Below are 27913 nucleotides of genomic sequence, written 5' to 3' on the forward strand. Positions count from 1 at the left end.
ATTTTTTACAATTAAATAACTTTTTTCAGATTTTTATTTTATTTTATCCAACTTACTTTTATAGGATCCGTATGTACTTTTGTCTGTGTAATCGTGACCATTATATCTTCTGATGTATCATTTTAAACCAAACTGCTTTTTAATGTTTTTCTTCTTCTTCATATTTTGTAGCATGCTTGGTTGGACAGACATATGTTTGATAGGCCTACTAGTTATTTAATGGCATTCATAGAAGTGTCTAAATAATTTTTAAGGCCATTTGTATAACTTATTATATCCACCCACAGTGTATAATGTATCCACCCACAAGCTGCTGTATATCTAAAAATGTAAAAACCTGTTTTCTAGGTCTCAGACCCCGCCCTATGACGTATTGGGAACGTAGACTTCTGATCGTGTTCTGATGCGGGTTTTTACGCGCGTTCATTTTCCACGCTGCTAGCACCACACGAGGAGCAGAGAAAATCAGCTCACACCAAAGAATCCTAACACTTTTACATTCTCTCTCCGGGCACCGGATACCTTCAGACAGCACAATGACAGAAGAGAGAATCTACATAGAAGATGTAAAGGCGTCCAACGGTGAAGCGCACCTGGGCGACCCGACTGTCGCCAATGGCTTGAGTGAGCACAAGACGAGCGAGCCGGAGACCACCGGGCAGAAGCTGAAACGGATCGCCATGGCCAATCTGTTGGTCATCCTGACGGTGGCTGCTGTCATCGTCGGCGTGTTCATCGGGCTCGGTGTCCGTAGCGCCGGGTTGAGCCGCACACAGATCATTTACTTCGGGTTTCCCGGTGAGCTGCTCATCCGCCTGCTCAAAATGATCATTATTCCTCTGGTGGTCTGTAGTCTGGTGTCCGGGGCTGCCAGCCTTGACCCCAAAGCCCTGGGCAAGTTGGGCGGCTGGGCGATGCTCTTCTTTCTGGTGACCACTTTGATCTCCTCTGCTATCGGCGTTATTATGGCGTTAATTATAAGGCCCGGTGCCAACGACGGGACAAAGCTCTCCCTCAACAATCTGGATGACAGTGGGGTTCCTGAATCCAAAGAAGTAATCGATTCATTTTTAGACTTGATAAGGTGAGTCAACAACGTGTCGTCCAGGGTGACAGTGTACATGCGGTAGTCTTCCAAAGTTAAGTTCCGCCAATAACACGTGCTGGCATATTTTGATTCTGAATTGTTTTCAGTGTTTCCAACACTCCAATGCTTTTAAATTTCCTTTAAACTAATTAATTATGACTTGTGTCGAGCACTAGCCTATGTCAGTTGTGTGAACGAATAATTCTTTCGAGTCGGATCTTTTCAGTGGTTGAGCCGGTTCACAAAAACGCTCTTACCATTTCTTTCACGAATCGGAATGAATCGAATAGCAGAACTTTTGATGAATTAATTGTAATATACAGACATTTTATCAACACGCACATAAAACAAAGCATGTGCCAGCGACCACATACTGACGCAAGTAGAGCTGAATATACATCTGTTCGAAAGAACCGATTCGCCGAAATGATTCTAACTTTCCTGGCTTCAACTGCCAGCGCAGCTTTGCCAAACAGGAACAGGAAAGGACACATTAAGTAAAAAGGGCTAGATACATTTGTGACATTATGTAATTTTATTTTTAAAAATGTGCCCAGTTCAAAAAGCTGCTGTTCTTGTCTACATAAACTGAATTGGAGCTTAGGCTAGTGCTCGGGAACCGCCACATGGTTATGGTATGTTTTTATAATCACTTATAAAAAGTGATTTAATTTTTTTTTTTTTAACCCAACTTACTATTGTCAAAATTAATAGAATTCGTAAATTAATTTAGGGACATTGTCTTGACTATCTATAGCGTGAGTTGCCTGGTGGCGATCTGCATGTGCTGTAAACGGACACTTTAGTTGCATCAGCTGCGCGTAGCGTGCTGACGTAGTTAATCCGCTCTGAAGAGGATGCAGGCTGATGGTCAAGAGTTTATACATGTGCCACATACCCTTTGCCTTTTCTAGGACTGTGGTTTCCGCACCTCAAGAGGGAATACATTCACAAATTGTATTTTTTTAACGGTATATGATGGACCGTCCGAGGCACTTGGTAATTAAAATATATAGACATTCTAAAACAATTTAAAAAAATAATAATAATTGTATTTTTTGAACTGAGGCAAACATCATCTCTTGCATTCCATGAGCATGCCTAAACCTACTATGGGTGGGTTTTGGGGTTTGGCCCTGTTGTCCTGTAAACAGGTCAAATTTCATCATGTGTTTATGACATGAAGAGGACACACTGTTCTCATTTTCCTTCAAAAACAACAACAGCAATAAAATAATTTAAACGTTTATAAACCTAACAATAACACTAAACGGGCATGTTTACTAGAATATTTACTAAATTTAAATATTATTTACTGAAACAAATTAGGGTGACCTGACCCAAGAGAAACAGGGTTTTCCTGTTTTTGGTGGACTGGACTGCGTTGGAAATGTCACTAAGCCCACAAAGTGAGATATGAAGTGTACTATATTTGCTTGGAGGAAAAAAAGAATATATATTACCATTTTATTTATAACATTCATCTTATTTTTAATTACTGTTTGTTATAATTCCCATGTGACCAAAGGAGCTAAAAACCTAAAGCCCGTTTTCTAACCGCATTGAGGTTAATTTAGGTTAAAGGATTAGTTTAAAATGAACATTACTCCCATGATTTACTTGCCCTTAAGCCATCCTAGATGCATATGACTTTCTTCTTTCTGTTGGAGACAGTTGGAGTTATATTAATAAATATCCTTGCTCTTCCAAGCTTTATAATGGCAATGACTGGGCCCATTGAGTTTAAAACTCAAAAAAGTGCATCCATCCATCATAAACGTACTCCACGCGGCTCCAGATAAAGGCCTTCTGAAGTGAATCGATGGGTTTTTTTGTAAGACAAATCCATAATTAAAATGTTCTAAAGTAAAATATTTAGCTTCCACCAGACTGCTTTCCATATTTAACTTACGGAAAAAACGTAACTGGCACGGCATATCGCTACACGCAGGTGTTTTGAACTAAGAGGTGTTACGCTTTCTGGGTGTGTGGGTGGGGTAGGTAGTTTCCTTGTGCCATTTCCTTGTTTCATACTTTGACCAATTCCTCGGAATGCAGAAGATATCTTTCAAAAGAAAAATGGTTCAGTCTACATGTGTTGGAATTCCTAATTTAATACCAAACTGAAACATTTGTGTAACTCCTGTGTCTCCAGGGAAAGTCAATAAGGCGGCGTATGCTTGCCACATGAGGGCAACACTCACATGCAAACATACACAATAGAAATTGGGTTAATTGAGGCAGCTGATGTAGCTCGTGTCATCCATCAAAGGGTCTTCTCTATTGGGGTTTCACTGTGAAACAAATCCTGCCATACAATCACAAAGACCACCATGGACTGTTGATTTCACACTCTTACGGTCTTTCCATTGAAAGTCTACAAACAGCTGTTCTGGTGTCTGTTTTTGTAAGCTTAAACTTGTTTTAGCTGTTATCTGTCGTTGTGTTGCCTTATCCGGTTTAAGGTGAGACCCTGACAAGAACAACATGTTGTGGAACAAGCTCTCATTCCCACGTATTGCACAAATATACATAGTTTATCTTATAGGTTTGCAACACCAAGACTCACTTAACCTTTGTGACCTTCTTTCCTTGTGGAGAAAAAAAAAAGAAGTTTTGAAAAATGTTCACACTGTTTTTTTCCAGTGAATGAGCTGATGAGTGCCAAAAAGGACCACAAAACCCCACCATAATGGTGATCTGCACAAACTTGCTTGCTTGACTGCTATGGTCAAGACTCACTTTCATTGTATGAAAAAGAGCAGCTTGAACATTCCGCAACATTTTTTTTGTGTGTGTTCTACTGTAGAAAGCAAGTCAAATGCATCATCAATTTCACAAGGGTCAGTACAGTTAATCATTAATTTCTGTGTGAATTGTTCCCTTAATCCATTTGTGTGTGCTTTATGTACAGTGCATGTGAACCCCCCTTTTTGTGTGTAAACTTTGTGAAACTTTATTTTAGACAGGGCAAAGTCAGAGTGTAGTTATGTTTCTGTTAATAGTTACTTTTTAATATGTCAACAAACACCGGACTTGAGAGAAAGCTTTGATAAGGTGTGTGGAGTGCCACGTTTTCAACACAGTCCTGTTTGACGCGTCTCCCCAATTACGTGGCTTTTTAGAAATCAGGAAGTTCTGTCACGCCTTGGAATGCATTATACTGTTGACATACTTGTCATTGCGTGGGTTTAGTGGCCGTAACTGGTGTCTATAATATAATCTAACTACGCAGCTGACTGGGATTTCAATGAATGCAACGCATTGGAACCCTGTGACAACATTAGAGTGCGTCAACAATCAAATATTTCAATGGTGTAATTTACCAGTGTTGCCATGCAGGTTCCTCCTGATGTGTTTGGATTTTGTTAAGAGTTTTCCGTGTATTTTAAGTTGTATCTTTCATCCGTATGTTTAGACAAGAGAAATTTGAGGAGGGAACGACCCCTGGCATTGGTGTTTGGCAGAGACGTGCTGTCTGGGGATGCAGCCTGTTGCACAGCACAGCAATTTTGAAATTTATATTTCTCTCGGTTTTCCAGTCTCGTCTAGCGTCAGCCGTACTATTACGATAAAACTCATCTCCTCACACTTTCCAGGCTTCTTTAGGCATTGGTGGGAATGATTGTGACTTATTGGAAATGTCCATATGTGCAATAGATTCCAGATGTGTTCATAATCAAGTCTGTAATGGTGTCATTTTTTGGAAATATATCTCAACATCTCAAGCTGTTTTTGCGGTTTCACTTGGCCATATTCACACATACCAGGCAGTATTGTTCCATCCCATTGAAGACTTCCTTGTTTTTTTTGTACGCACGCAGACCATATTAAGGTCAGGGATACCGGAATATTCCTGGATGTCTGTGTTTGTCGTTAATCCCCATTTTGAGGCAGGTCCTAGTGCCCATCTAGTTTTCTCCATTTGAATGGGTTATGAGGTAGGAGGTAATGTGTGGAATTGGGATTAGTGAAGGGGTATAATCAGACTACATTCTCCAAGTTATTTCCACATCAGTCCGCTCAGGGATTTGTTGGTCCAGACTATGAGGATTTTATTGCTGGTGGGCTGAATCTATGGCTAGAACTGGATCTTTGTTCTCTCACTACCTTGTTTTGTACCACCTTGTACCTCAGTTTTGATGTAAATGCTAAGCTTATACACAACCTAGTGAATTTTTGTAGCAACCTTGTCCCTCAGTTTTTTAGTTTAGCTTTTACATACAACCGAATGCATAGCCTTTCAAGATAGGCTCACTCCAGTTGTGCAAACTCAAATTTTCTGTAAAAAGCACTCCAAACACAATTTTTGCCCATCGTCCACCATGTTTGTTTACTCTAAAGTCACGTTTGAATGTGTGAGATTTTCCGAGTGTGTTTGTAAATGGAATCTGTTAGTGTGTGCTGCCTTGGTCACATCGCAGCCCTCCGCACACTATAGGAACAACTTAAATCTAGCAAGATATGAAACTGTCAACTTCTGACATTAGGCTTTGTTTGATTTAATTGGCTGATTCATTGATTTGTGAGCATGTCAGTTATAATTCCGTCCTGTCTTCTTTCAGAAATATCTTCCCATCTAACTTGGTGTCTGCTGCCTTTCAGTCGGTAGGTTTAACAAGATTTGGTTTAACATAAAAAGCAGACGTTTTGTGTATGATTATTAGATGATTCTGAACCTTTTTTTCCCCCCTTCTTCACAGTATGCTACGGGTTACAAGTTTGTGAAGAATCAAACCAACATCACCATAGAAAAGGTAACAAGTCCCAGATTTACCTTAGGATTATCTTTTATATGAATAATAAATATTAGGGCATGCGATAAAAAAAAAAAAAAAAATCAGTTTAACACATTAAAAATATTTAACATAATTAAAGCCGCATCTGTTCCATCATACTATAGCGCAGCCAAAGGATATGTTTACACTATCATTCAAGTGCTATTAAACCATTCAACCACAAAAATAAGAACTTAAATCTATACAGGCGTCTGCGCTGTCTGTGAATCTCCTGTGTGACACACACACACACACACACACACACACGACTCAAAGCCGCTTCAGACAGCACGCCGGCCGCAATGAGTTCTCTTTTGTGCTTGAATGGACAAAAACACACAAGTATGCCAGAACGCCCACTTTGTCGAGTATCCTTACAAGCACAGTCTTCAATTTAGTTGAATTACATTGGGTGTGTCAGATTCGCGTCATGTGCAGCAGGTTTAAAGTGAAGGCAGCCTAATAAACCTGCTGATGTCTGTCATTAATGTTTATCAAACAACATAAGTTTTGAATCAACATTTAATCGCTAATTTTTGCATTGAAAACTGTTTAGTTTTTGATAACTTTATTCAATTTCTGTATATTTCCTACCTGTTAGATCAAATATTTAAAGCATACTGCCTTTGTTATTTCTACATTAACATGAAGATTAAATGTGAAATTACATGTTGTTATTATACATGCGATAATTTACAGAAAAACGTGACTTTTTTTAATCGATTGACCGCACATTCATATTCATAAAAATATTTAGTGTTCATTTATAGTTTTGTTTTTATAAATGAAATATAAATATTGATTGCTTCATTTAAAAAAAAAAAAAATCTAGCATAAATATAAGTAATGCTATTTTTTTTATATTCTAGAAATGTATTACAACCATTTAATCTAAATATTAGTGGTTTAATGTAATTAAAAATATATAATAATAACCCCCCCTTTCTTTCTTGCCTTCAGTCATTTATGTCTTTGTGTTTAGATTCCAATTAGCACACAGGTGGATAGCATGAACATCCTGGGTCTCATCGTGTTTGCTATGGTGTTTGGGGTGGCCCTGAGAAAACTTGGAGAGGAAGGAGAGATCCTTATTAAGTTCTTCAACTCTTTCAATGAGGCCACCATGGTGTTGGTCTCCTGGATCATGTGGTAAGGGTACTTTTATTGTGTTTATTCCAAATAAATGTGTTTTGATGCTTGTTCCCGATTTGTGGATTGTTGTGTCCTATCCATTCATCACTTTACTTCCGTCACACCATGTCTCAATGTCGTCTTGTCTGAAGGTATGCACCACTGGGTATTATGTTCCTGGTTGCCGCTAAGATTGTGGAAATGGAGGATGTTGGCTCACTGTTCGCCAGCCTCGGGAAGTACATCGCCTGCTGTGTCATTGGTCATGCCATCCACGGTCTCCTCATCCTCCCGCTCATTTACTTTGTGATTACACGGAAGAACCCCTACACTTTCTTGCTGGGATTGGTCACCGCTTTGGCTACTGCCTTTGGAACCTCCTCCAGGTAAATAGACAGGAGTTAAAATAAAGGTTCTTCAAAATAAAGGTTCTTATTGGCATCTATAGGGGCTTTCACACCAGGTATTTATAGGAACTAGCCGCCAAGGCGGTCCCCGTAGAACTAAATGTTCCCTTAGGACCCTTTTCCAGGTTACATTCACACCGCTAGTAGGAACTCTGAAGTGACGCAAGCTGTTATTTTCACCCTGCTGCTTGGACAGGACTTTAATTTTGACTTTGATGTGAAAGCCCCTTATGGTACCATGAAGAATTTCCGTCCATGTAACCTTTCCATTGCACAAAATGTTCTTTATAGTGGAAAAAAAAATTCTTCAGATAATTAATGTTCTTCACACCAAGATCAAATTATTTTGTTCACTTAAAGGGGTAGTTTACCCAAAAACGAAAATTATGTGATTTACTCACTCTTAAATCGAACTTTAATTTTTTGGGTAAACTATCCCTTTAAAGGGTAACTCATCTGTAAAGTGTATGTTTTTGGTTTGCCCAATTTTTTGTCACAAGAAGAGGGTTTTTATCAGGACAAATGCAGAAAAACTTTCTTTAAAAAAAAAAATCACACATACATTTAAAGAATTGTATATACAATGGTTGTCATTTATCTGAATTACAATTTATAAATTGGTTATTTATTGTATTGTTTGCTGAATGTTGAATCTATATGTGACCAGTCACGGAAAGTGGGGACACAAGTCGGTTCTGGTGCATTTTGAGTTATTCACAGTTTCTGAAAGTGTAGTCTCCAAGCTTTCCAACGATGTGTAACGCATGGAAATCTGATAATATTTGGAGAAGTTGTGTCCATCTGAATGTATGCCTTTAGAAAAGTGTAAACGAGAGAAAACAGCCTCAGTTTAGTAGTTCTCACCTGCTGGGAGTGACAATAGGGCTCATTTACATCTCATTTAGATAAGCCATACCCCCTGTAAAGCTGCATGGTTGCTAGTAACGACAGACGCAACGGGAAAAATCGGACCGCATACTACTAATAATAAAGATGCAAAAATTACCATCTAAAAGCCCATTATAGTAATGGGGCTTTTTGGCAAGTGATACGATGCTAACGATCACAATTAAAATGACAGTTAAGAACAATAGGTAGGTATGGGAAGTCTAAACATGAGATAACGTGTGTGTGTGTGTGTGTGTGTTCTTAGAATGAACACAAAACGACAAACTTTGGTGTTTCTGCAACACTGCATCTGTTCAAAGGGGATAAAGACAGAGATGTGATTACAGTCCTTAACTGTGGCTGTAGTGTAGAGGTAAGGCGCATGTCATTAAGTTTTGACGCATATGCGATCAGTGGTTCGAGTCCGCCTTTTGCCACACACTCTAACCGAGAAACACTTATTAATAAACACGTTAGATGCTTTATTTCCACTAACAATTTCTCAATTCTTTTTGAAAATAAATGCCTTTCCGATCTGATATTTGATGGGAAAAGGGAGTAGTGAAAGAGAGAGTGTGGCAAAAGCCAGATTCGATCCTCGATCGAGTTGCATCAAAACTTGATGACATGCATCTTACCACTACACTATAGCCAAGGTTACAGATTTGAGCCATTTCTCTGCCTTTATCCCTGTCGAATGTTACTATCGCTATAGCCTCTGACTTCTTACGGTCCAACTCGTCTGACGCCTGTCTGATTCATTCTTCCTCTTCTTCATCTTCACTCAGTTGTAGATTAGGGTATTATCCAGTCTTATTATGCCGCTTTCATCGTCGCTTGGATCTTCTTCAGAGTCTGTGAGCGCTTGTTCATAAGCATCCGGCTTGTCGAAGAAGTACTTCGAAACATTTTCGGTGTAACGAACGGCCACGGTTCAGCTCGTCTGCGATCATCTTTGCGGCGTCCATCTTCATTGAATGTTGATATCAGCTAGAGCCGGACAGAGCGCTTCATAATAAGTAGCCACGCTTCCCTCGGAGGGCGGGTACAATAACAAAAGAAAATTAAAGCTGCGAGCAGCATTTAGCGGGGTTCAAGCCATTTAAGGTCTTTAAGCATTTGACGCCTTTTGCATGAAAGGTTTTTAAGCACTGAATGAATTTGAGAGAAATCAGGTGAAATGAAGTGATAAACTGACAAAATGTGATTTTAAATATTATAATAGTGACTTTATAAAGTCTAAATATGAATTGATCAGGAGAGTGCAGAGAATCATACTGCTGTGGTTTGGTTCCGATCAGGTAAAAAACCTAGGACTAGTTTAGAGGCAAAGTTGTTCAGTATGAGAATATCTATCATAATATATGCATGTTATGTGGCTGTTTTAACCCCACCTGATTACAGAGATGGAAAATACCATTTACAGGCAATTCACCATAGGGAATACATGGTTTTCAAAGCTTTTTAACACTTATAGCGCCCCCTATACTCCGATCTCCATAAAACATTGCATGTGTCTTCAACATGTTATGCCACATATACCCAACAATTTTCGTGAAGCTTTGAGTTTCCTCTTAGGATTTATAGGCTTTTGAGTGTATTTTGCCACGCCTCTTTTCTAAATGGCTCTGTTATAGCCATCCAAAAGCAAAAAATCTACTTTTTTTTGATAATTATTGATCGAGAGAGTCCAGAGAATTGTCCTAGACTGGTTTGGTTCTAATTGCGCAAAAAACCAGGGACTAGTTCGCAAAAGTAGGTTTTTAACATTTTTGCAAATATTTATTTAACAATTTGATTGACCGAAATGATTCTAGAGGCAAAGTTGTTCAACATGAGGAGATCTATCATATGATATGCATATTTTGCCGATGTGTGCAACACCACGTGATTGCAGAGCCATAAAACTCGTTAGCGCCAACTAGTGGCCGATTTCTTTCAAAATTCTTACAGACCTCTAGGACCATGAGTCAAACATGCCTACTGAGTTTCGTTCCGGTCGACCTCCGTTAACCCTGTCTAATAGGTGCTCAAATTTCATTGGCCGATGGCGGCCATGTTTTTTTAGATACGCCAATGTTCTCATAGACAGACATGGTACCTTGGGCCAAGACACTGCTTACCAATTTTCAAGTCAATCGGACTAGCGGTCGCGTGGTTATAGCCCTTTTTGTGTTTTTTCCATGTTATAGCGCCACCAAGTGGCCAATCGTCGCGATTTTTTTATCGTGACCAAAAACTGAGCCCATAAACATGTGTACCAAGTTTGGTGAAGATATCTCATTTCTTGGTGGAGTTATAGCCTCTTTAGTAAAATAGGCTCCGCCTTGAATGTACATTTCCACGCCCCTTTTCGTTCATGAGTCAAAATTTCAACTTTTTTTTGATAATTATTGATACTCAGTCTAGAGAGAACATTTTGGCACTGGTTTGGTTCTGATATGTCAAAAAACCAGGGACTAGTTCGCAAAAGTAGGTTTTTGACAAAATTCAAAATGGCGGAAAAATTTGCATACCGGAAATGAAATCGGAGATATACGTTTTGTTCTTCATGGTCTCAGCTTTCCAATGATATAAGACACTTGACCCTTAGGATGAACGGTTTAGGAGTTATGAGCCATTTCGCGTTTTTGGTTGCTGTAGCGCCACCTATTGGCCAATCTGGCTCATAATTTGATAACCTCTCCTCGATTTTTGGACTACCTGTTGACAAAGTTTGAAGTCTTTAGCATTTACGGTTTGGTCTGCACGATGAGTTTTACGGCAGAATAATAATAATAATAATAATAATTAAAGCTGCGAGCAGCATTTAGCGGGGTTCAAGCCATTTAAGGTCTTTAAGCATTTGACGCCTTTTGCATGGAAGGTTTTTAAGCACTGAATGAATTTGAGAGATATCAGGTGAAATGAAATGATTAACTGACAAAATATGATTATAAATATTATAGTAGTGACTTTATAAAGTCTAAATATGAATTATAGAACAATATTAATCAATTGTATGACAAAATTACTATTTTACTTTGCTAACATGATAAACATGTTGCTAGGTGGTTGCTAGGTTGTTCTTGATGGTTGTTATGGTGTTGCTAGGCAGTTGTTAGCTGTCACAGATGGTTACTATAATGTTTATAGAGTTCTTACTATGTTTTTTGCCTGATTTAACACTTAGCTAATCACTGCTAGCATGTGTAGCATGTTGGAAGTGCTGTTTGCTCGAATGACAAACAGACAGACAGACACAAACACACACACACACACACACACACACACACACACACACACACACACACACACACACACACACACACACACACACACACACACACACACACACACACACCACCTATTTTTGTGAAGTTTTGAGTTTTCGTTCAGGATTAATAGGCTTTTGAGCATGTTTTACCACACCTATTCTCTAAATGATCCTGTTATAGCTACCCAAAGTGTAAATGTCAACATGTTTTTGATAACTGTCGCCTTTGGCTTGGCTTGCTCAGTTGGGGACACTAAAAATATGATTAAAGTTATTCAACTTATTATACAAATAAAATATATGAATTAGGTCTTATTTAATTCTATAAACTATAATACTGATCTGCCAACATTGTCGCTATATGATAAATTAAAATAAGCTGATAACATCACTGTTTTCTCCAGTACGGCTGTACAGCCAAATCTAATTTTGTCGCAATATTACCCTGTTTGACACTGTGAAGCTGCTTTGACACAATCGTGATTGTAAAAGCGCTATATAAATAAAGTTGATTGATTGATTGATTGATTGAACTATTGATCAGGACAGTCCAGAGAATCATACTGCTGTGGTTTGGTTCCGATCAGGCAAGAAAAACCAAGGACTAGTTTGCAAAACGAGGTTTTTAACATAATTGTGAATATTTAAATAAAGATTTGATTGACAGTATTGGTTATAGAGGCAAAGTTGTTCAGTATGAGAAGATCTATCATAATATATGCATATTATGTGGCTGTTTTAACCCCACCTGATTACAGAGATTCACCATAGGGAATACATGGTTTTCAAAGCTTTTTAACACTTATAGCGCCCCCTATACTCCGATCTCCATAAAACTTTGCATGTGTCTTCAACATGTTATGCCACATATACCCAATAATTTCCGTGAAGTTTTGAGTTTTCCCTTAGGATTTATAGGCTTTTGAGTGTATTTTGCCACGCCTCTTTTCTAAATGGCCCTGTTATAGCCATCCAAATGCAAAAGTTCAACTTTTTTTCAATAATTATTGACCTGGAGTGTCTATAGAATTGTCCTAGACTGGTTTGGTTCCAATTGGGTAAAAAACCAGGGACTAGTTCGCAAAAGTAGGTTTTTAACATAATTACGAAAATTTAATTAATGATTTGATTGACAGCAATGGTTCCAGAGGCAAAGTTGTTCAGCATGAGGAGATCTATCATATGATATGCATATTTCATGGATATGTGCAACACCACGTGATTTCAGAGCCATAAAACTCGTTAGCGCCAACTAGTGGCCGATTTCTTTCAAATTTCTTACAAACCTCTAGGACCATGAGTCAAACATGCCAACTGAGTTTCGTTCTGATCAACCTCCATTAACCTTGTCTAATAGGTGCTCAAAATTCATTGGTCTATGACGGCCATGTTTTTTGAGATACACCAATGTCCTCATACACATACATGGTAGCTTGGGCCAAGACACGGCATACCAATTTTCAGGTCAATCGGACTAGCGGTCACGTGGTTATAGCTATTATCATGTTTTTTCCACATTATAGCGCCACCAAGTGGTCAATCTTCACGTTTTTTTTATAGTGACCTCAGAATGAGCCCATACACATGTGTACCAAGTTTGGTGAAGATATCTCATTTCCTTCTTGAGTTATAGCCTCTTTAGTAAAATAGGCTCCGCCTTAAATGTACATTTCCACGCCCCTTTTCGTTCATGAGTCAAAATTTCACCATATTTTTGATAATTATTGATATGCAGACCAGACAGAACATTTTGGCACTGGTTTGGTTCTGATATGTCAAAAAACCAGGGACTAGTTCGCAAAAGTAGGTTTTTGACAAAATTCAAAATGGCGGAAAAATTTGCATACCGGAAATAAAATACCTCCTATGTTTTTTGTTCGGCTTGAGCCAAGGATTCCAATGATGTAAGACACTTGATTGTGCGACAATGGGTTTTTGAGATATAAGCAAAATAGTGACTTTTTTTTGTTTTTTGCGCTATAGCGCCACCTATTGGCCAATCTGGCTCATAATTTGAGAACCTCTCCTCGATTTTTGGACTACCTATTGACAAAGTTTCAAGTCTCTAGGCCTTACGGTTTGGTCTGCACGATGAGTTTTACGGCAGAATAATAATAATAATAATAATTAAAGCTGCGAGCAGCATTTAGCGGGGTTCAAGCCATTTAAGGTCTTTAAGCATTTGACGCCTTTTGCATGAAAGGTTTTTAAGCACTGAATGAATTTGAGAGATATCAGGTGAAATGAAGTGATAAACTGACAAAATATGATTTTAAATATTATAATAGTGACTTTATAAAGTCTAAATATGAATTGATCAGGAGAGTGCAGAGAATCATACTGATGTGGTTTGGTTCCGATCAGGCAAAAAACCTAGGACTAGTTTAGAGGCAAAGTTGTTCAGTATGAGAAGATCTATCATAATATATGCATATTATGTGGCTGTTTTAACCCCACCTGATTACAGAGATGGAAAATACCATTTACAGGCAATTCACCATAGGGAATACATGGTTTTCAAAGCTTTTTAACACTTATAGCGCCCCCTATACTCCGATCTCCATAAAACATTGCATGTGTCTTCAACATGTTATGCCACATATACCCAACAATTTTCGTGAAGTTTTGAGTTTCCTCTTAGGATTTATAGGCTTTTGAGTGTATTTTGCCAGGCCTCTTTTCTAAATGGCCCTGTTATAGCCATCCAAATGCAAAAAATCTACTTTTTTTTGATAATTATTGATCTAGAGAGTCCAGAGAATTGTCCTAGACTGGTTTGGTTCTGATTGGGCAAAAAACCAGGGACTAGTTCGCGAAAGTAGGTTTTTAACATAATTGCAAATATTTATTTAACAATTTGATTGACAGCAATGTTTCTAGAGGCAAAGTTGTTCAACATGAGGAGATCTATCATATGATGTGCATATTTTGCCAATGTGTGCAACACCACGTGATTGCAGAGCCATAAAACTCGTTAGCGCCAACTAGTGGCCAATTTCTTTCAAAATTCTTACAGAACTCTAGGACCATGAGTCAAACAGGCCCACTGAGTTTCGTTTCGATCTACCTCCGTTAACCCTGTCTAATAGGTGCTCAAATTTCATTGGCCGATGGCGGCCATGTTTTTTGAGATACGCCAATGTTCTCATAGACAGACATGGGACGTTGGGCCAAGACACTGCATACCAATTTTCCAGTCAATCGGACTAGCGGTCGCGTGGTTATAGCCTTTTTTGTGTTTTTTCCATGTTATAGCGCCACCCAGTGGCCAATCGTCGCGATTTTTTTATCGTGACCAAAGACTGAGCGCATACACATGTGTACCAAGTTTGATGAAGATATCTCATTTCTTGCTGGAGTTATAGCCTCTTTATTAAAATAGGCTCCGCCTTAAATGTACATTTCCACGCCCTTTTACGTTCATGAGTCAAAATTTCAACTTTTTTTTGATAATTATTGATATTCAGACTAGAGAGAACATTTTGGCACTGGTTTGGTTCTGATATGTCAAAAAACCAGGGACTAGTTCGCAAAAGTAGGTTTTTGACAAAATTCAAAATGGCGGGAAAATTTGCATACCGGAAATGAAATCGGAGATATACGTTTTGTTCGTCATGGTCTCAGCTTTCCAATGATATAAGACACTTGACCCTTAGGACGAAGGATTTAAGAGTTATGAGCCATTTTGCGTTTTTGGTTGCTGTAGCGCCACCTATTGGCCAATCTGGCTCATAATTTGATAACCTCTCCTCGATTTTTGGACTACCTATTGACAAAGTTTGAAGTCTGTAGCATTTACGGTTTGGTCTGCACGATGAGTTTTACGGCAGAATAATAATAATAATAATAATAATTAAAGCTGCGAGCAGCATTTAGCGGGGTTCAAGCTATTTAAGGTCTTTAAGCATTTGACACCTTTTGCATGAAAGGTTTTTAAGCACTGAATGAATTTGAGAGATATCAGGTGAAATGAAGTGATAAACTGACAAAATGTGATTTTAAATATTATAGTAGTGACTTTATAAAGTCTAAATATGAATTATATAACAATATTAATCAATAGTATGACAAAATTACTATTTTACTTTGCTAACATGACAAACATGTTGCTAGGTGGTTGCTAGGTTGTTCTTGATGGTTGTTATGGTGTTGCTAGGCAGTTGTTAGTTGTCACAGATGGTCACTATAATGTTTATAGAGTTCTTACTATGTTCTTTGCCTGATTTAACACTTAGCTAATCACTGCTAGCATGTGTAGCATGTTGGAAGTGCTGTTTGCTAGCATGACATACAGACAGACAGACAGACAGACAAACACACACACACACACACACACACACACACACACACACACACACACACACACACACACACACACACACACACCTATTTTTGTGAAGTTTTGAGTTTTCGTTTAGGATTAATAGGCTTTTGAGCATGTTTTACCACACCTATTCTCCAAATGATCCTGTTATAGCTCCCCAAAGTGTAAAGTTCAACATGTTTTTGATAACTATTGATCAGCAGAGTCCAGAGAATCATACTGCTGTGGTTTGGTTCCGATCAGGCAAAAAAACCAAGGACTAGTTTGCAAAACGAGGTTTTTAACATAATTGTGAATATTTAAATAAATATTTGATTGACAATATTGGTTATAGAGGCAAAGTTGTTCAGTATGAGAAGATCTATCATAATATATGCATATTATGTGGCTGTTTTAACCCCACCTGATTAACGAGATGGAAAATACCATTTACAGCCAATACAGGCAATTCAACATAGGGAATACATGGTTTTCAAAGCTTTTTAACACTTATAGCACCCCCTATACTCCGATCTCCATAAAACTTTGCATGTGTCTTTAACATGTTATGCCACATATACCCAATAATTTCCGTGAAGTTTTGAGTTTTCCCTTAGGATTTATAGGCTTTTGAGTGTATTTTTCCACGCCTCTTTTCTAAATGGCCCTGTTATAGCCATCCAAATGCAAAAGTTCAACTTTTTTTCAATAATTATTGACCTGGAGTGTCTATAGAATTGTCCTAGACTGGTTTGGTTCCAATTGGGTAAAAAACCAGGGACTAGTTCGCAAAAGTAGGTTTTTAACATAATTACGAAAATTTAATTAATGATTTTATTGACAGCAATGGTTCTAGAGGCAAAGTTGTTCATCATGAGGAGATCTATCATATGATATGCATATTTCATGGATATGTGGAACACCACGTGATTTCAAAGCCATAAAACTCGTTAGCGCCAACTAGTGGCCGGTTTCTTTCAAATTTCTTACAAACCTCTAGGACCATGAGTCAAACATGCCAACTGAGTTTCGTTCTGATCAACCTCCATTAACCTTGTCTAATAGGTGCTCAAAATTCATTGGTCTATGACGGCCATGTTTTTTGAGATACACCAATGTCCTCATACACATACATGGTAGCTTGGGCCAAGACACGGCATACCAATTTTCAGGTCAATCGGACTAGCGATCGCGTGGTTATAGCTATTATCATGTTTTTTCCACATTATAGCGCCACCAAGTGGTCAATCTTCACGTTTTTTTTATCGTGATCTCAGAATGAGTCCATACACATGTGTACCAAGTTTGGTGAAGTTATCTCATTTCCTTCTTGAGTTATAGCCTCTTTAGTAAAATAGGCTCCGCCTTAAATGTACATTTCCACGCCCCTTTTCGTTCATGAGTCAAAATTTCACCATATTTTTGATAATTATTGATATTCAGAACAAACAGAACATTTTGGCACTGGTTTGGTTCTGATATGTCAAAAAACCAGGGACTAGTTTGCAAAAGTAGGTTTTTGACAAAATTCAAAATGGCGGAAAAATTTGCATACCGGAAATAAAATACCTCCTATGTTTTTTGTTCGGCTTGAGCCAAGGATTCCAATGATGTAAGACACTTGATTGTGCGACAATGGGTTTTTGAGATATAAGCAAAATAGTGACTTTTTTTTATTTTTTGCGCTATAGCGCCACCTATTGGCCAATCTGGCTCATAATTTGAGAACCTCTCCTCGATTTTTGGACTACCTATTGACAAAGTTTCAAGTCTCTAGGCCTTACGGTTTGGTCTGCACGATGAGTTTTACGGCAGAATAATAATAATAATAATAAAAATCGGTACAATTACAATAGGGTTTCAGCATTTCATGCTTGAACCCCTAATAATAATAAAAATCAGCACAAATACAATAGGTGTTCAGCACTTCGTGCTTGAACCCCTAAAAATCGGTACAATTACAATAGGGTTTCAGCATTTCATGCTTGAACCCCTAAAAATCAGCACAAATACAATAGGTGTTCAGCACTTCGTGCTTGAACCCCTAAAAAGCCGGCTTATCCCGTATGGAAATACACATAGACAATGACACGCCCCTACTGCGTGCTAGAATCTCCAAAAACAAGCCGATTTCAACCTCAAAATGTACGCTTTTAAATATACCAATACTGCTGTCTCAAAAACGGAGAGGCTTCTTCGTGATCTCAACAGATTCTGCAAAAAAACGAAAATCACATAATTTGAAAAAAACGCTTCAATCTCATTTTGCTCGAAGGTTGTGCTGCCGACTTGTGTCCCTGGTTTCTGTGACGGGTCACATATCCGCCATGTAAAAGTCTATGAAGTCATATGGCAGTACATTTAAATACATCATCTATAGTGTCCTTTTGAAACCTATATTTTTAATAGTGTAGGTGTGTATAAAAGGCCAACCCTGGTATTTGCATCTGTCTTGTATTACTCACCTCGATTCCTAAATTCCAATTTATTAAATGAGTATTGCATATGCATAATTAAGCAGGAAATAACCATCAGCTTTTCTGATCAGCTCCGCCACATTGCCCCTAATGATGAAATGTGTGGAGGAGAACAATGGCGTTTCCAAGCATATCAGCCGCTTCATCCTGCCCATCGGAGCAACCGTCAACATGGACGGAGCCGCCTGCTTTCAGTGTGTAGCTGCGGTGTTCATTGCTCAGCTCAATGGAATCCCGCTGAACTTTGTCCAGGTCATCACCATCCTGTGAGTTAATTGGATGTCTTTTTGTCACGTTCGTACTCTTCATGATTGGAAGCTGATGACTTTGTAAACTAACCTTTTTAACCCCTTTATAGCGTGACCGCTACAGCATCTAGTGTGGGAGCTGCTGGGATCCCTGCTGGAGGCGTGCTGACACTGGCCATCATTTTGGAATCGGTGGGGCTGCCCACCAACGATCTGTCCCTTATTTTGGCTGTGGACTGGCTTGTGTAAGTATCTGTGCTCCGATCAGGATTTTTGTGGCCGATTACTGATCAGTGGAAGCTGTATTGGCTGAAGCGATCACAGATATAATAACCAAAGTAAATAGTACTATGTATTTTATTTTATATAAAAATGTAATAGATGAGGAAGTATTAGAGCATATAACAATTACAGCATTCCTTTGAAATAAATGATGATAATAAAACACAGAACAGTCTTTATCAGCAGAAAGTAATCATAAATGTAAAACATTGCATAGTCTTAACTCTATAAATTAAATATAGGTTTATTTTTGATGTTTGATTAATGACACAGACGGCATTATTAGGCTACTGTCACTTTAAGACCGAACGCACGGATCCAATATTAATGCACATGCAACTTATTTCCAAATATTTGTTTATGGTTTATGTTCACTTAAGATATAACAAGTGGTGTTTAAGTGAATGCCCACCAAGCTGAGTGTGTCTTTAACCGTTAATGTGCAAAACCCAAGCTCAAAGTTTTCTTTGCTTGTCTGTACTCTGTCTCGGAGAACGCACACAGAAAGCCGCTTTGGGAACAAGATCACTTTTGTGGCTTAAAGGTGTAGTTCCCCCAAAAATGAAAATTACCCCGTGATTTTCTCAACCTCAAGCCATCCTACATTCTTCTTTCAGACGAATAAAATTGAAGATAAAAAATATCCTGGCTAATCCAAGCATTAAAATGGCAGTGAATGGGAGCCCAAAATTGGAAGCCACCCATTATAAAATCCACATAGCTCCATTAATTAAGGCCTTCTGAAGCAAAAAAAATTCTTTGTATAAGAAAAATATCCATATATAAAATTTTAAGTAAACCTTTGGTGGCTTGAGGGTGTGTAAATCATGGGGTAATTTGAATTTTTAGGCAAACTCCATTTAATGCAGTTTTTAATAACTTTTTTTATTAAAGCTACACTGTGTGATTTTTTTTCCCCTATCTAGCAGTGAAAAGGTATATGACCATCCAGTGAATAATAGTTTCTGTTCGTCTCAATTCCGATTTCGTTTTAACTCCTACGGTGGCCGATTTAGTCCAAGATTAACATGGCTTCCAGTTCGACCTCGTCCATGAGTGCCATCGAGTGTTAAACCGTGAAAAGCGAAGCTTGAATGTACGAGTATGTCCCTCTTTGGCTAATGTATTTTCAAGATGGAGGGGCAACATGGCGAACAGCATTCGCACCCCTCACCCATATGTATTTTCAATGGCATATTATAAACTTACGAGACTACTTTATTACTTGAAAGAAGTAAATATTCATTAATGGGCACATATATCTTTGAAAGAACTAAGTGTTTTTAGCTAAGAATAAACTAAAAAAGTTACACAGTGTAGGTTTAAGTACGTCCTCTAGTTTTCCAACAGTAGACTGTATTTTACCCAATCACTGGTATGGCTGATTTGGATGTTAAGTTTATGCTTTTAGGGAGGAATGAAAGCGCATCGCTGTGAAGGAAAGAAATACCCTAAAAACTTACAGCCCTAGATTCTTGACGGTCATTGCTGTAGGGTTGCAATGTCTCTTCTTCATTGTCTTTTCTGTCTTTTTTTTTCTTCTTCTTCATTTAGTGACCGCACTTGCACCGTCATCAATGTTGAAGGTGATGCCTACGGAGCAGGTCTTCTGCAGTATTTCGTGGATCGCACTTCCAGTAAAAAGGAGGGGACGGAGCTAACTAAGGTAGGAGTGGAGGAAGAAGACACCGCCTCCAGGCCAGAAAGATCTCCACTCATTGAGAAACCGGAAAACCTTGAATTGGAAGAAGTCGCTGGACCTAAACCCTGTGACAAGGAGTCCGCCATGTAGATTTGCACAGTATTTCAACAAACTTCCCTTCGCTACCTGCCTGATCTCACTAAATCAGTCTGCATCTACGCAGCGACCATGGGAGAGATGGCGGTTTAGATTAAGACAGGACAAAGACTACATGCTTTTGGCTTTTTCCTCTATGCCCAGCTCTTTATGAAAGGAGTCTGCAAAAATGCACATTTAGATGAAAAAATGCTTGAACATTTATTTATTAGATGCTGGTCAGATATTTTTGATTTTTTCTTTTCTTTACTCCTTTTATATATGCAAAGTCAGTCCGGCCTTTTTAAATATTTTGTATTAATATAAAAAAATATATTATTTAATACATGCCCTGATAGTTCTGATAATATGCTTCTAACTTAAAACTCCAATTTCTCTTAACACCTTTTTAATGCAAGACATCTCTTAAAAAGCCAAAGTACCTGCAGAACCTCTGCATCCTTCACTGTCTTACTCTTATCAACACCAAATACTAAGTTTTTAGATGCCGTGCTGTTCCTTTACGACGCTTTGAAATACCTCGTTCATGCCGATTCCCTTTAAAACACCTCAGGCTCCTCAGACTTTGTTCCATCCAAGAGGTGCTGGTAACGTCACTGAACTCAGGAGACAAAAGAAAGCTGTTGGAAGCCTGAACTTTAACTTTGGCTAAAAGTTAAGACATCTTTCCTTCTGCATCTTCGGCATTATGCTGACAGTTAAGTTTTGTGTCGTACTCTTTGGGGTCAGGTTAATCCGACAAAACTAGCAAGTTATGTCTTGTGTCTTAAAGCTCCAAGGCTGTTCAGATAAGGCTGTGGAAACCTGTAGGTAAGAGAGTTCGCTATGTGCTGGTTGATAAGCAACTATCCGTGGTTAAGAGGTGTAAAGGTTACATTATGATCCATTTCAGAAGAAAGCCATAGGTTAGCGTGAGATTTTGGATTTTTGTGAGATCTAAGCCCCAGAGCCCCACGCTTGTTTAAAGAATGTAATACAATTCTCTTGACTTTGCTCCACCGTTAGAAGATGCTCTTTAAACTGGATGCATACGGTGTTCTCCAGCGACGGTGGTTTCCGAACATGATCAAAAGAGAAGTGAGATTTTGTTGGGATTAAGCTAGAATAATGCTTCATGTGGTGTAGATACATGTTAGATGTTACAAACACACTGTGGAGTGTATTTTTTTTGTTTGTTGCTTAAATGTGTATGAAAAGAAAAAATACTGTTTGCATATCATTTTGTTGTTTTAAAAAAATCAACACAACAAAATACAGAAATGAAGTATACCATTTTTTAAAGCGTATTTCTGAGGTCTATTTTCTTTTTTTTTCTTCTATGAATGTTATTGGAGAAGAGCACAAATATGAAATTCCTGCCATTTTCTGAAAGAAATTAGGCAGAACATTCTGTTAATACAATTTACTGGTGATTGTTTAGCTGTAACTAGTAGTTAAGCCGAATTCATATTCTAAGTTTGCTTTTTTTATAGAAATGTTTTATAAATGTACACCCTAAACACACCAGCAGAAGGAAAGTATCGGGCGACAGGGTGCTAGATATTACCAAATTTTTTGTCAAAATTGATGAAAAGTTGACATGATGGCACATTCGTGTAGAAATCACGTCAGTTTGAGCATTTGATTGTTGTACGGATAAATCCGACCAAAGATGAACATTACGCTACTTTGTTTTCTTTTTACTTACCAACATTTTAATACTGTGTTTGGTGCTTGTAGTCTGCACTATTATCAGTCTGTCATTTCTGTTCTGTTCCGTTAGTGATCAAGATGCATTTCAAATCACATCTGTTCTGCTTGACTGACTTCACTCCATTAAAAGCCTGTCATATGTACAGTACTGAAAAGGCTTCTCATTCCAGGTGGCTGTAGTGTTGCTGCCCTGTTGATGTGGATATGTGTGGGTGCTTGTATCATAAATTATAGCTTGATGTCATCAGCAGAGCCAAAGACATACTGTTGAGAGAACCAGTGAATGTACTCCACACTGACTGCAGAATAAAGACCTTTTTTTTCTTTTTTTTATTCAACTGTGATGTTCTTTTTCTTAAGAGTTCCCTGCAAACATGACAGGATAGGATATTATTCAGATAGGATCAACATAGAACACATGGACAAACCCATTTGAGGCCTATTCTGGGGCTAATTCAGGTAGGGTGGACGTGAAACCCATGGACAATCCCATTACTCTAGCTAATTCAGACAGAGCTGACATGGTACACATGGGTAAACCAACTGGGGGTCCATACTAGGGATAATTTAGACAGGGCCAACATAGACAAACCAATTTGGTGCCAATAGACAGGACCAACATAGAACACATGGACAAACCAAGTTGGGGCCCATACTAGGGCTATTTTAGCAAATACAAACTGATTTGGGGCTTATAGGGCTAATTTAGATGTGGGATAACATGGAACACATAGACAAACCCATTTGGGGACATACTGAGCTAATTCAGACAGGGCCAACATGGATTAACCTATTTGGGGCCCATACTAGGGGCTAATTCAGACAGGGCCAACATGGAACACATGCACAAACCCATTTGGGGGCAAATTCAGATAGGACCATTCTGGGGAAAAAGTAGACACGATCAACATGGCACACGTTGACAATCTCATTTGGGGCCCATATTAGGGGCAAATTTAGACAGGGCCAACATGGAACACATGAACAAACCCATTTGGGGCCCATATTAGGGGCAAATTCAGATAGGATCAATATTATCAAACACTTTTGGGGCTTATACTGGGGAAAATTTCGACATGGTCAACATGGAACAGATGGACAAACCCATTTGGGACCCATACTAGGGGGTAAGTCAGACAGGGCTGGCATGGTACACATGGATAAACCCATTTGAGGCTCATATCTCAAGCCCATATTGTACCTACTTTGACCTAACCATTAAATGTTGGCATGGGGAAATCAATAAAATGAGGTACATATGGGTGCCAGAGGACTTTACAACTAACCAAAGGATAACCATTTGTTGGTTATAATATCTCTTATTGTCTATAATTATTATACAGCTCTGGAATACTAGCTGCTGATTTCCTACAACTGCGCTTCATATCACTCCAAAGTCAAATAATTCGAACAGAAATTGAAATTTCACAACAATTATGTCAATGCATGTAATTATTTGTTAAGAATCCCTTTAATAAGCAAGATAACATACAGCCAGCCAGTCAATATCGCAAAATAACTCCTTAGCTTCTGACAATATTGTAGATAGATTTAGAATGAATTAATTTTCATCGTAAACACTTAAAATATCCTACTGTAAAAAGCAAATACTGTTGCCCTCAAAATAATATTGTACAATCTAAGTAGTATTTCAGTGCTTCATAAATGCAGTAGGTTCAGCATATTTGAAGACTTCATGGCCTACCGCGCCACCTTGTGGATCATTTAATATTTTACAGTAACTACATTTTCACCTGTCCTTCAACATCCCACACCATGAACACCAAAAACTCAAAAGTAATTCAATGTGGTTTATTTCCAGACATTTGAAATGCATTGAGATTTTAAGACAGCCATTGGTAAAGTTGGTATGTGTTGTGTAACTGTACTATTATTATTATTTCTTAACCATTTAAATAGTTCATGTTCATTATGTATTTGCATAATGTACTATACTGAACATTACAAAGTACATTTGTGAAACGTGGTACCAAAACCAAACCAGACAAAAAAGAAAAAAAAAGAAAACAAAAGGTGTTTAATTCATCAAAAAAAAAAAAAAAACAGTCTGACAGTCAAAACAAACATTTAAACATCAAAAGTGCAATTTTGAATCATGCAAAATACTGTTTATTTATATGAAAATAAACCAAACATCATATGGCATGAAAAGACCAATATCATTGGTACAAATATTCATAAAGTGAATAGGTGCATAAATCAGTGGCTGCTTTTCAGATTTACCGAAAAGTCTTGCATTTCAGCCTCTTTTGACGTCAGCTAACATGTCAAAGAAAACATCATAGACTCTACAAAGTTCATAGTGGTATAATAATGATCATACATCTAAAAGTTTGAATGAGCTGCCAGGGTTGTTTCATATTTGGGTGAACTATAGCCCTGCAAATAGTTCACTTGTGAATCAGTCAATGATGCAGGCTTTTTAAACACTTTCAAAAGTAATGTTTCTCTGGCAATCAGTTTAAAAAATACTAACTTTTGTTTTGTTTAGTTGCTATAGAAACTGCTATATTAATATCATGTATTACAACCAAAAAAAGCTATGACCCTTATGCCATTTTGACATTTCTGGGATTCAGTAGTGTAAAAATTACATAGAGTTTCAGAACCTTTATTACCATTGTTACATACAGTATATTTAGACAATTTAGAGATTCATAACTCACCAGACCACAACACACACACACACACACACATAATAAATAAAATTGGCAGGAAATACTAACATTTAAGTGTTCAGATACAGACCGAGACATTTAGTCTGGTAAAAATACTCTACAAAGTTCAAATGTCCAAAGATGTTCAAATGTGAGAAATGCAGTATTGCGCAATTGTGTCGCATCAAGTTACTGCTTGCTACGATCCTAAGGTGCGACTCCTGTCCAGCCTTTTCTTGGCAGGGTTCGGGTACTGGGGGTTCTCAATGACCCCTTCCCCAAACTTAAGTTCCAAGAAGGCACGGTGGTTGTTTGGACCATAAGCGGTGATGCCAGCGAACGGCATTGGCACCAGGGGTTGCAGGAAATGTTCTGGGAACTCCACGTCTTGTTTGTGCTCAGTCCATGTGTCCCTGGTCATAACTCCATTACGGGGGTAGAAGGGCCACAAGTCTACATGCAAATGGTTTGCTTCACTATACTGCACACGGTAGAAGTCACCCTCGACCGCTCGCTCCCACACATAGCCGTTAGCATCCACCAGTGAGCCGGAGTCCAAGTTCTTAAGATAGTCGCAATTCGGAACGTCCTCCAAGTAGATGCCCAAGTCCACGTCATAGTCCCATGGGATTATGTCCTGGTGTCGGGCAGCTCCCAACAAGGAACCCCCTTCCAGCCAGTAACGCACACCGGAGCTCTCCAAGATGTTGACAACATATTTAGTGGTCTCTCTGAGGGCGCGCAAGCAGCAGGGTGGAGTCCATCGTTCCACATAAAGGTATTCCGGTGTGTCATCTCGGACCGTGCCGAAACATCGTGGCGTCTCTTTACTGCAGCCAAACCACTGATCTCGGCCATCAGGCAACATGACGCGCTTCAGGCCAAAGCTGCGCATGAGAAGAATGGTGGCATCTTTCAGGCGACTATCCGCCTTCCACTGGTTGTGTGCAGAGGTAAACAGCGGCCGATGAGTGGTGGAGAACGAAGGTCCCTCCAGGAGCTTGACCTTCCATCCCCGCAGAGATGTTTGGACAAACAAGGAAGACATCAGGGGGCGACCTAAAGGAACGGAGAGATTGAAGAGGTCCTCGGTACGGATAAGAACCACGGCGTCTCCCTGCAGGGCAGTGCAGACGCTCCCGCTGCTCCCTGAGGCCCCAGGGGTGTAGGTGGCAGTCCATTCCCGCAGATTAACCCGAAGGTGCAGGCACTGCACGGCCGAGCGGGTCAGCACGGGCGCAGCAACCAGTCGGACGGGCCCGCCACCCTCCCCTTCCAGCTCCCGAATGAGACGCTCAATTTGTCGGCCATGGTCTAGCTCCACACCATCTGGAACTAATAAAGCAAATTCCGTCTGCACGTTGAACTCGGGACGGTGAGTTTGTGGAGGCTGGTCAGGGCTCGGCGACAACACCAGGAGACGGGATCCCTCGGGAAGAGCCAAAGGAGGGTATGGTGGATTTTCGGCTACAGCGAGGAAGGGCAACTCTGGTCTCTGGTGCAGAAAAGAGCGAGCAACATCACCAACATAGTTCTCAAAGTCTTCAAATTCACGAACAAGGATCGTAACTCGTGGGCCACGTATGTTGCCCTCAAGGCCTCCCAATTTGACGCCTCCAACTATACTTCCACCAACCAAATTACCCATAGCTCCGAGTCCTGGCACAGGGAGAGAGGCTTTTTTTAAGCCCTTACCTTGTTCCCGACGCTTCTCCATCATCTGCTGCTGGGCCCGTGAGACATAATACAGGATGAGCAAGTTCAAAATGATTGCTCCAGTTAACAGAGCCTGGCAAAAACTGATACGCATTATGACTCTAATTGTTATATGGTTTTATGACACATACAGTAAGTGAAATCTCAAATCGAGAGAGGACAATCTTGACCATCATAACACATCCAAATTCCTGAAATCTTGAACATTACCATTCTGGATTGATCAAAAAGAAAACAAAGTGGAAAGAGTTTGAGGTAAATATTTGATGAAGCATCTTCTGTGACCAGATCAGATTCGGCTGGCTCCTTTGTGTCAGCTGATCCCATCCAGGAAAAAAATAAAGATGGACAGATTCCATTTTCAACTCAATCGCCTTTATTTCACCACAGTCCGTTCAATATATGCTGTATATGGAGACAAAAAAGAACATATTAAACTATTTTACTTTGAGCATTTCAAAGTACACCGTTATTTTAATAGAAGTTTGTACTACAAAAAGCCTATTAGTCATCATTACCAAGTCTAGCCAACAAAGATGACCTAGAAATATAGAGATGTTCAAATCTGCTGTCCCAATTAGAGATAACCCACATTCATGTATTTGAGAATCTCATTATTTGATCACTTGAGACAGCTCCTTACAAATATAGAACATCCACGCGAAATTAAATCAAAACAAGCCTACAATCATCGATTCATGTATATCTATGTAGCCTCTGATCTTAAAAGCATACACATATTCACGTTGAAACGCATCTTCATTATGCAAAACGGTTTAAATCACGATTGTGAGAACTAACATTTTACGGCTTGATTCAACATTTTCCTCATCAGCAGATTGTCTGCACGGCATTCTTGCTATTCTTCCCCATGCGGATTCGGAAATGAGCAAAGGAAGTCTGAAAGAAGATCACAATGTAGCAGGAAGCTCACACTACTGGGTCGCCTCGATCAATCCCGTAGAAATAGAACGAGCGGGTAGAAGGACAAATATCGTGGAAACTTCAGTTCTCAAATGGGCGGGCTTAGTAACAGGTTTAACGCTTCACTGTTTTTTATTTGTTTGTTTTATAATATATATTTTACTTGTGTTATATGTAGGCTATGCAATATTTATTTTTGTTAATTACAATTAAAAAAAAATGTATCTGCGATTTTGTAATGACATGTG

The 27913-nt window shown here is 38.9% G+C and overlaps 2 protein-coding genes across 3 annotated transcripts; one reads left to right on the forward strand and one right to left on the reverse strand.

Moving 5' to 3' along the window:
* Positions 1–372: 372 nt before the first annotated feature.
* On the forward strand, positions 373–22679 carry slc1a5 (solute carrier family 1 member 5). Its single transcript, XM_067450985.1, has 8 exons — positions 373–1084; positions 5653–5695; positions 5791–5844; positions 6848–7014; positions 7149–7382; positions 18399–18593; positions 18686–18820; positions 20412–22679. Exons 1-8 carry the CDS (start codon positions 537–539, stop codon positions 20647–20649), a joined length of 1614 nt encoding a protein of 537 aa, XP_067307086.1. The 5' UTR covers positions 373–536; the 3' UTR covers positions 20650–22679.
* Positions 22680–24054: 1375 nt separating this feature from the next.
* Positions 24055–27675, reverse strand: fkrp (fukutin related protein). Of its 2 annotated transcripts, none has more exons than XM_067451797.1 (2): positions 27543–27675; positions 24055–27146 (listed from the first exon to the last, which is right to left on the reverse strand). In XM_067451797.1, exon 2 carries the CDS (start codon positions 26833–26835, stop codon positions 25225–25227), a length of 1611 nt encoding a protein of 536 aa, XP_067307898.1. In that variant the 5' UTR covers positions 26836–27146; positions 27543–27675; the 3' UTR covers positions 24055–25224. The 2 variants fall into 2 exon arrangements, with proteins under 2 accessions (XP_067307898.1, XP_067307900.1); XM_067451799.1 differs by having other exon boundaries at positions 27260–27623.
* Positions 27676–27913: the final 238 nt, after the last annotated feature.

The sequence above is a fragment of the Pseudorasbora parva genome, chromosome 8, assembly GCF_024679245.1.
Source record: "Pseudorasbora parva isolate DD20220531a chromosome 8, ASM2467924v1, whole genome shotgun sequence".
NCBI classification, from domain to species: Eukaryota; Metazoa; Chordata; class Actinopteri; order Cypriniformes; family Gobionidae; genus Pseudorasbora; species Pseudorasbora parva.

Excerpts from the sequence above, each read along its gene's own strand:
- slc1a5 (XM_067450985.1), top strand. The coding sequence starts at position 537 with ATGACAGAAGAGAGAATCTACATAGAAGATGTAAAGGCGTCCAACGGT. Across the intron at positions 5,696-5,790 it reads TGTCTGCTGCCTTTCAGTCG|TATGCTACGGGTTACAAGTT; the intron begins GTAGGTTTAACA and ends CCTTCTTCACAG. Across the intron at positions 5,845-6,847 it reads CCAACATCACCATAGAAAAG|ATTCCAATTAGCACACAGGT; the intron begins GTAACAAGTCCC and ends CTTTGTGTTTAG.
- fkrp (XM_067451797.1), bottom strand. The coding sequence starts at position 26,835 with ATGCGTATCAGTTTTTGCCAGGCTCTGTTAACTGGAGCAATCATTTTG.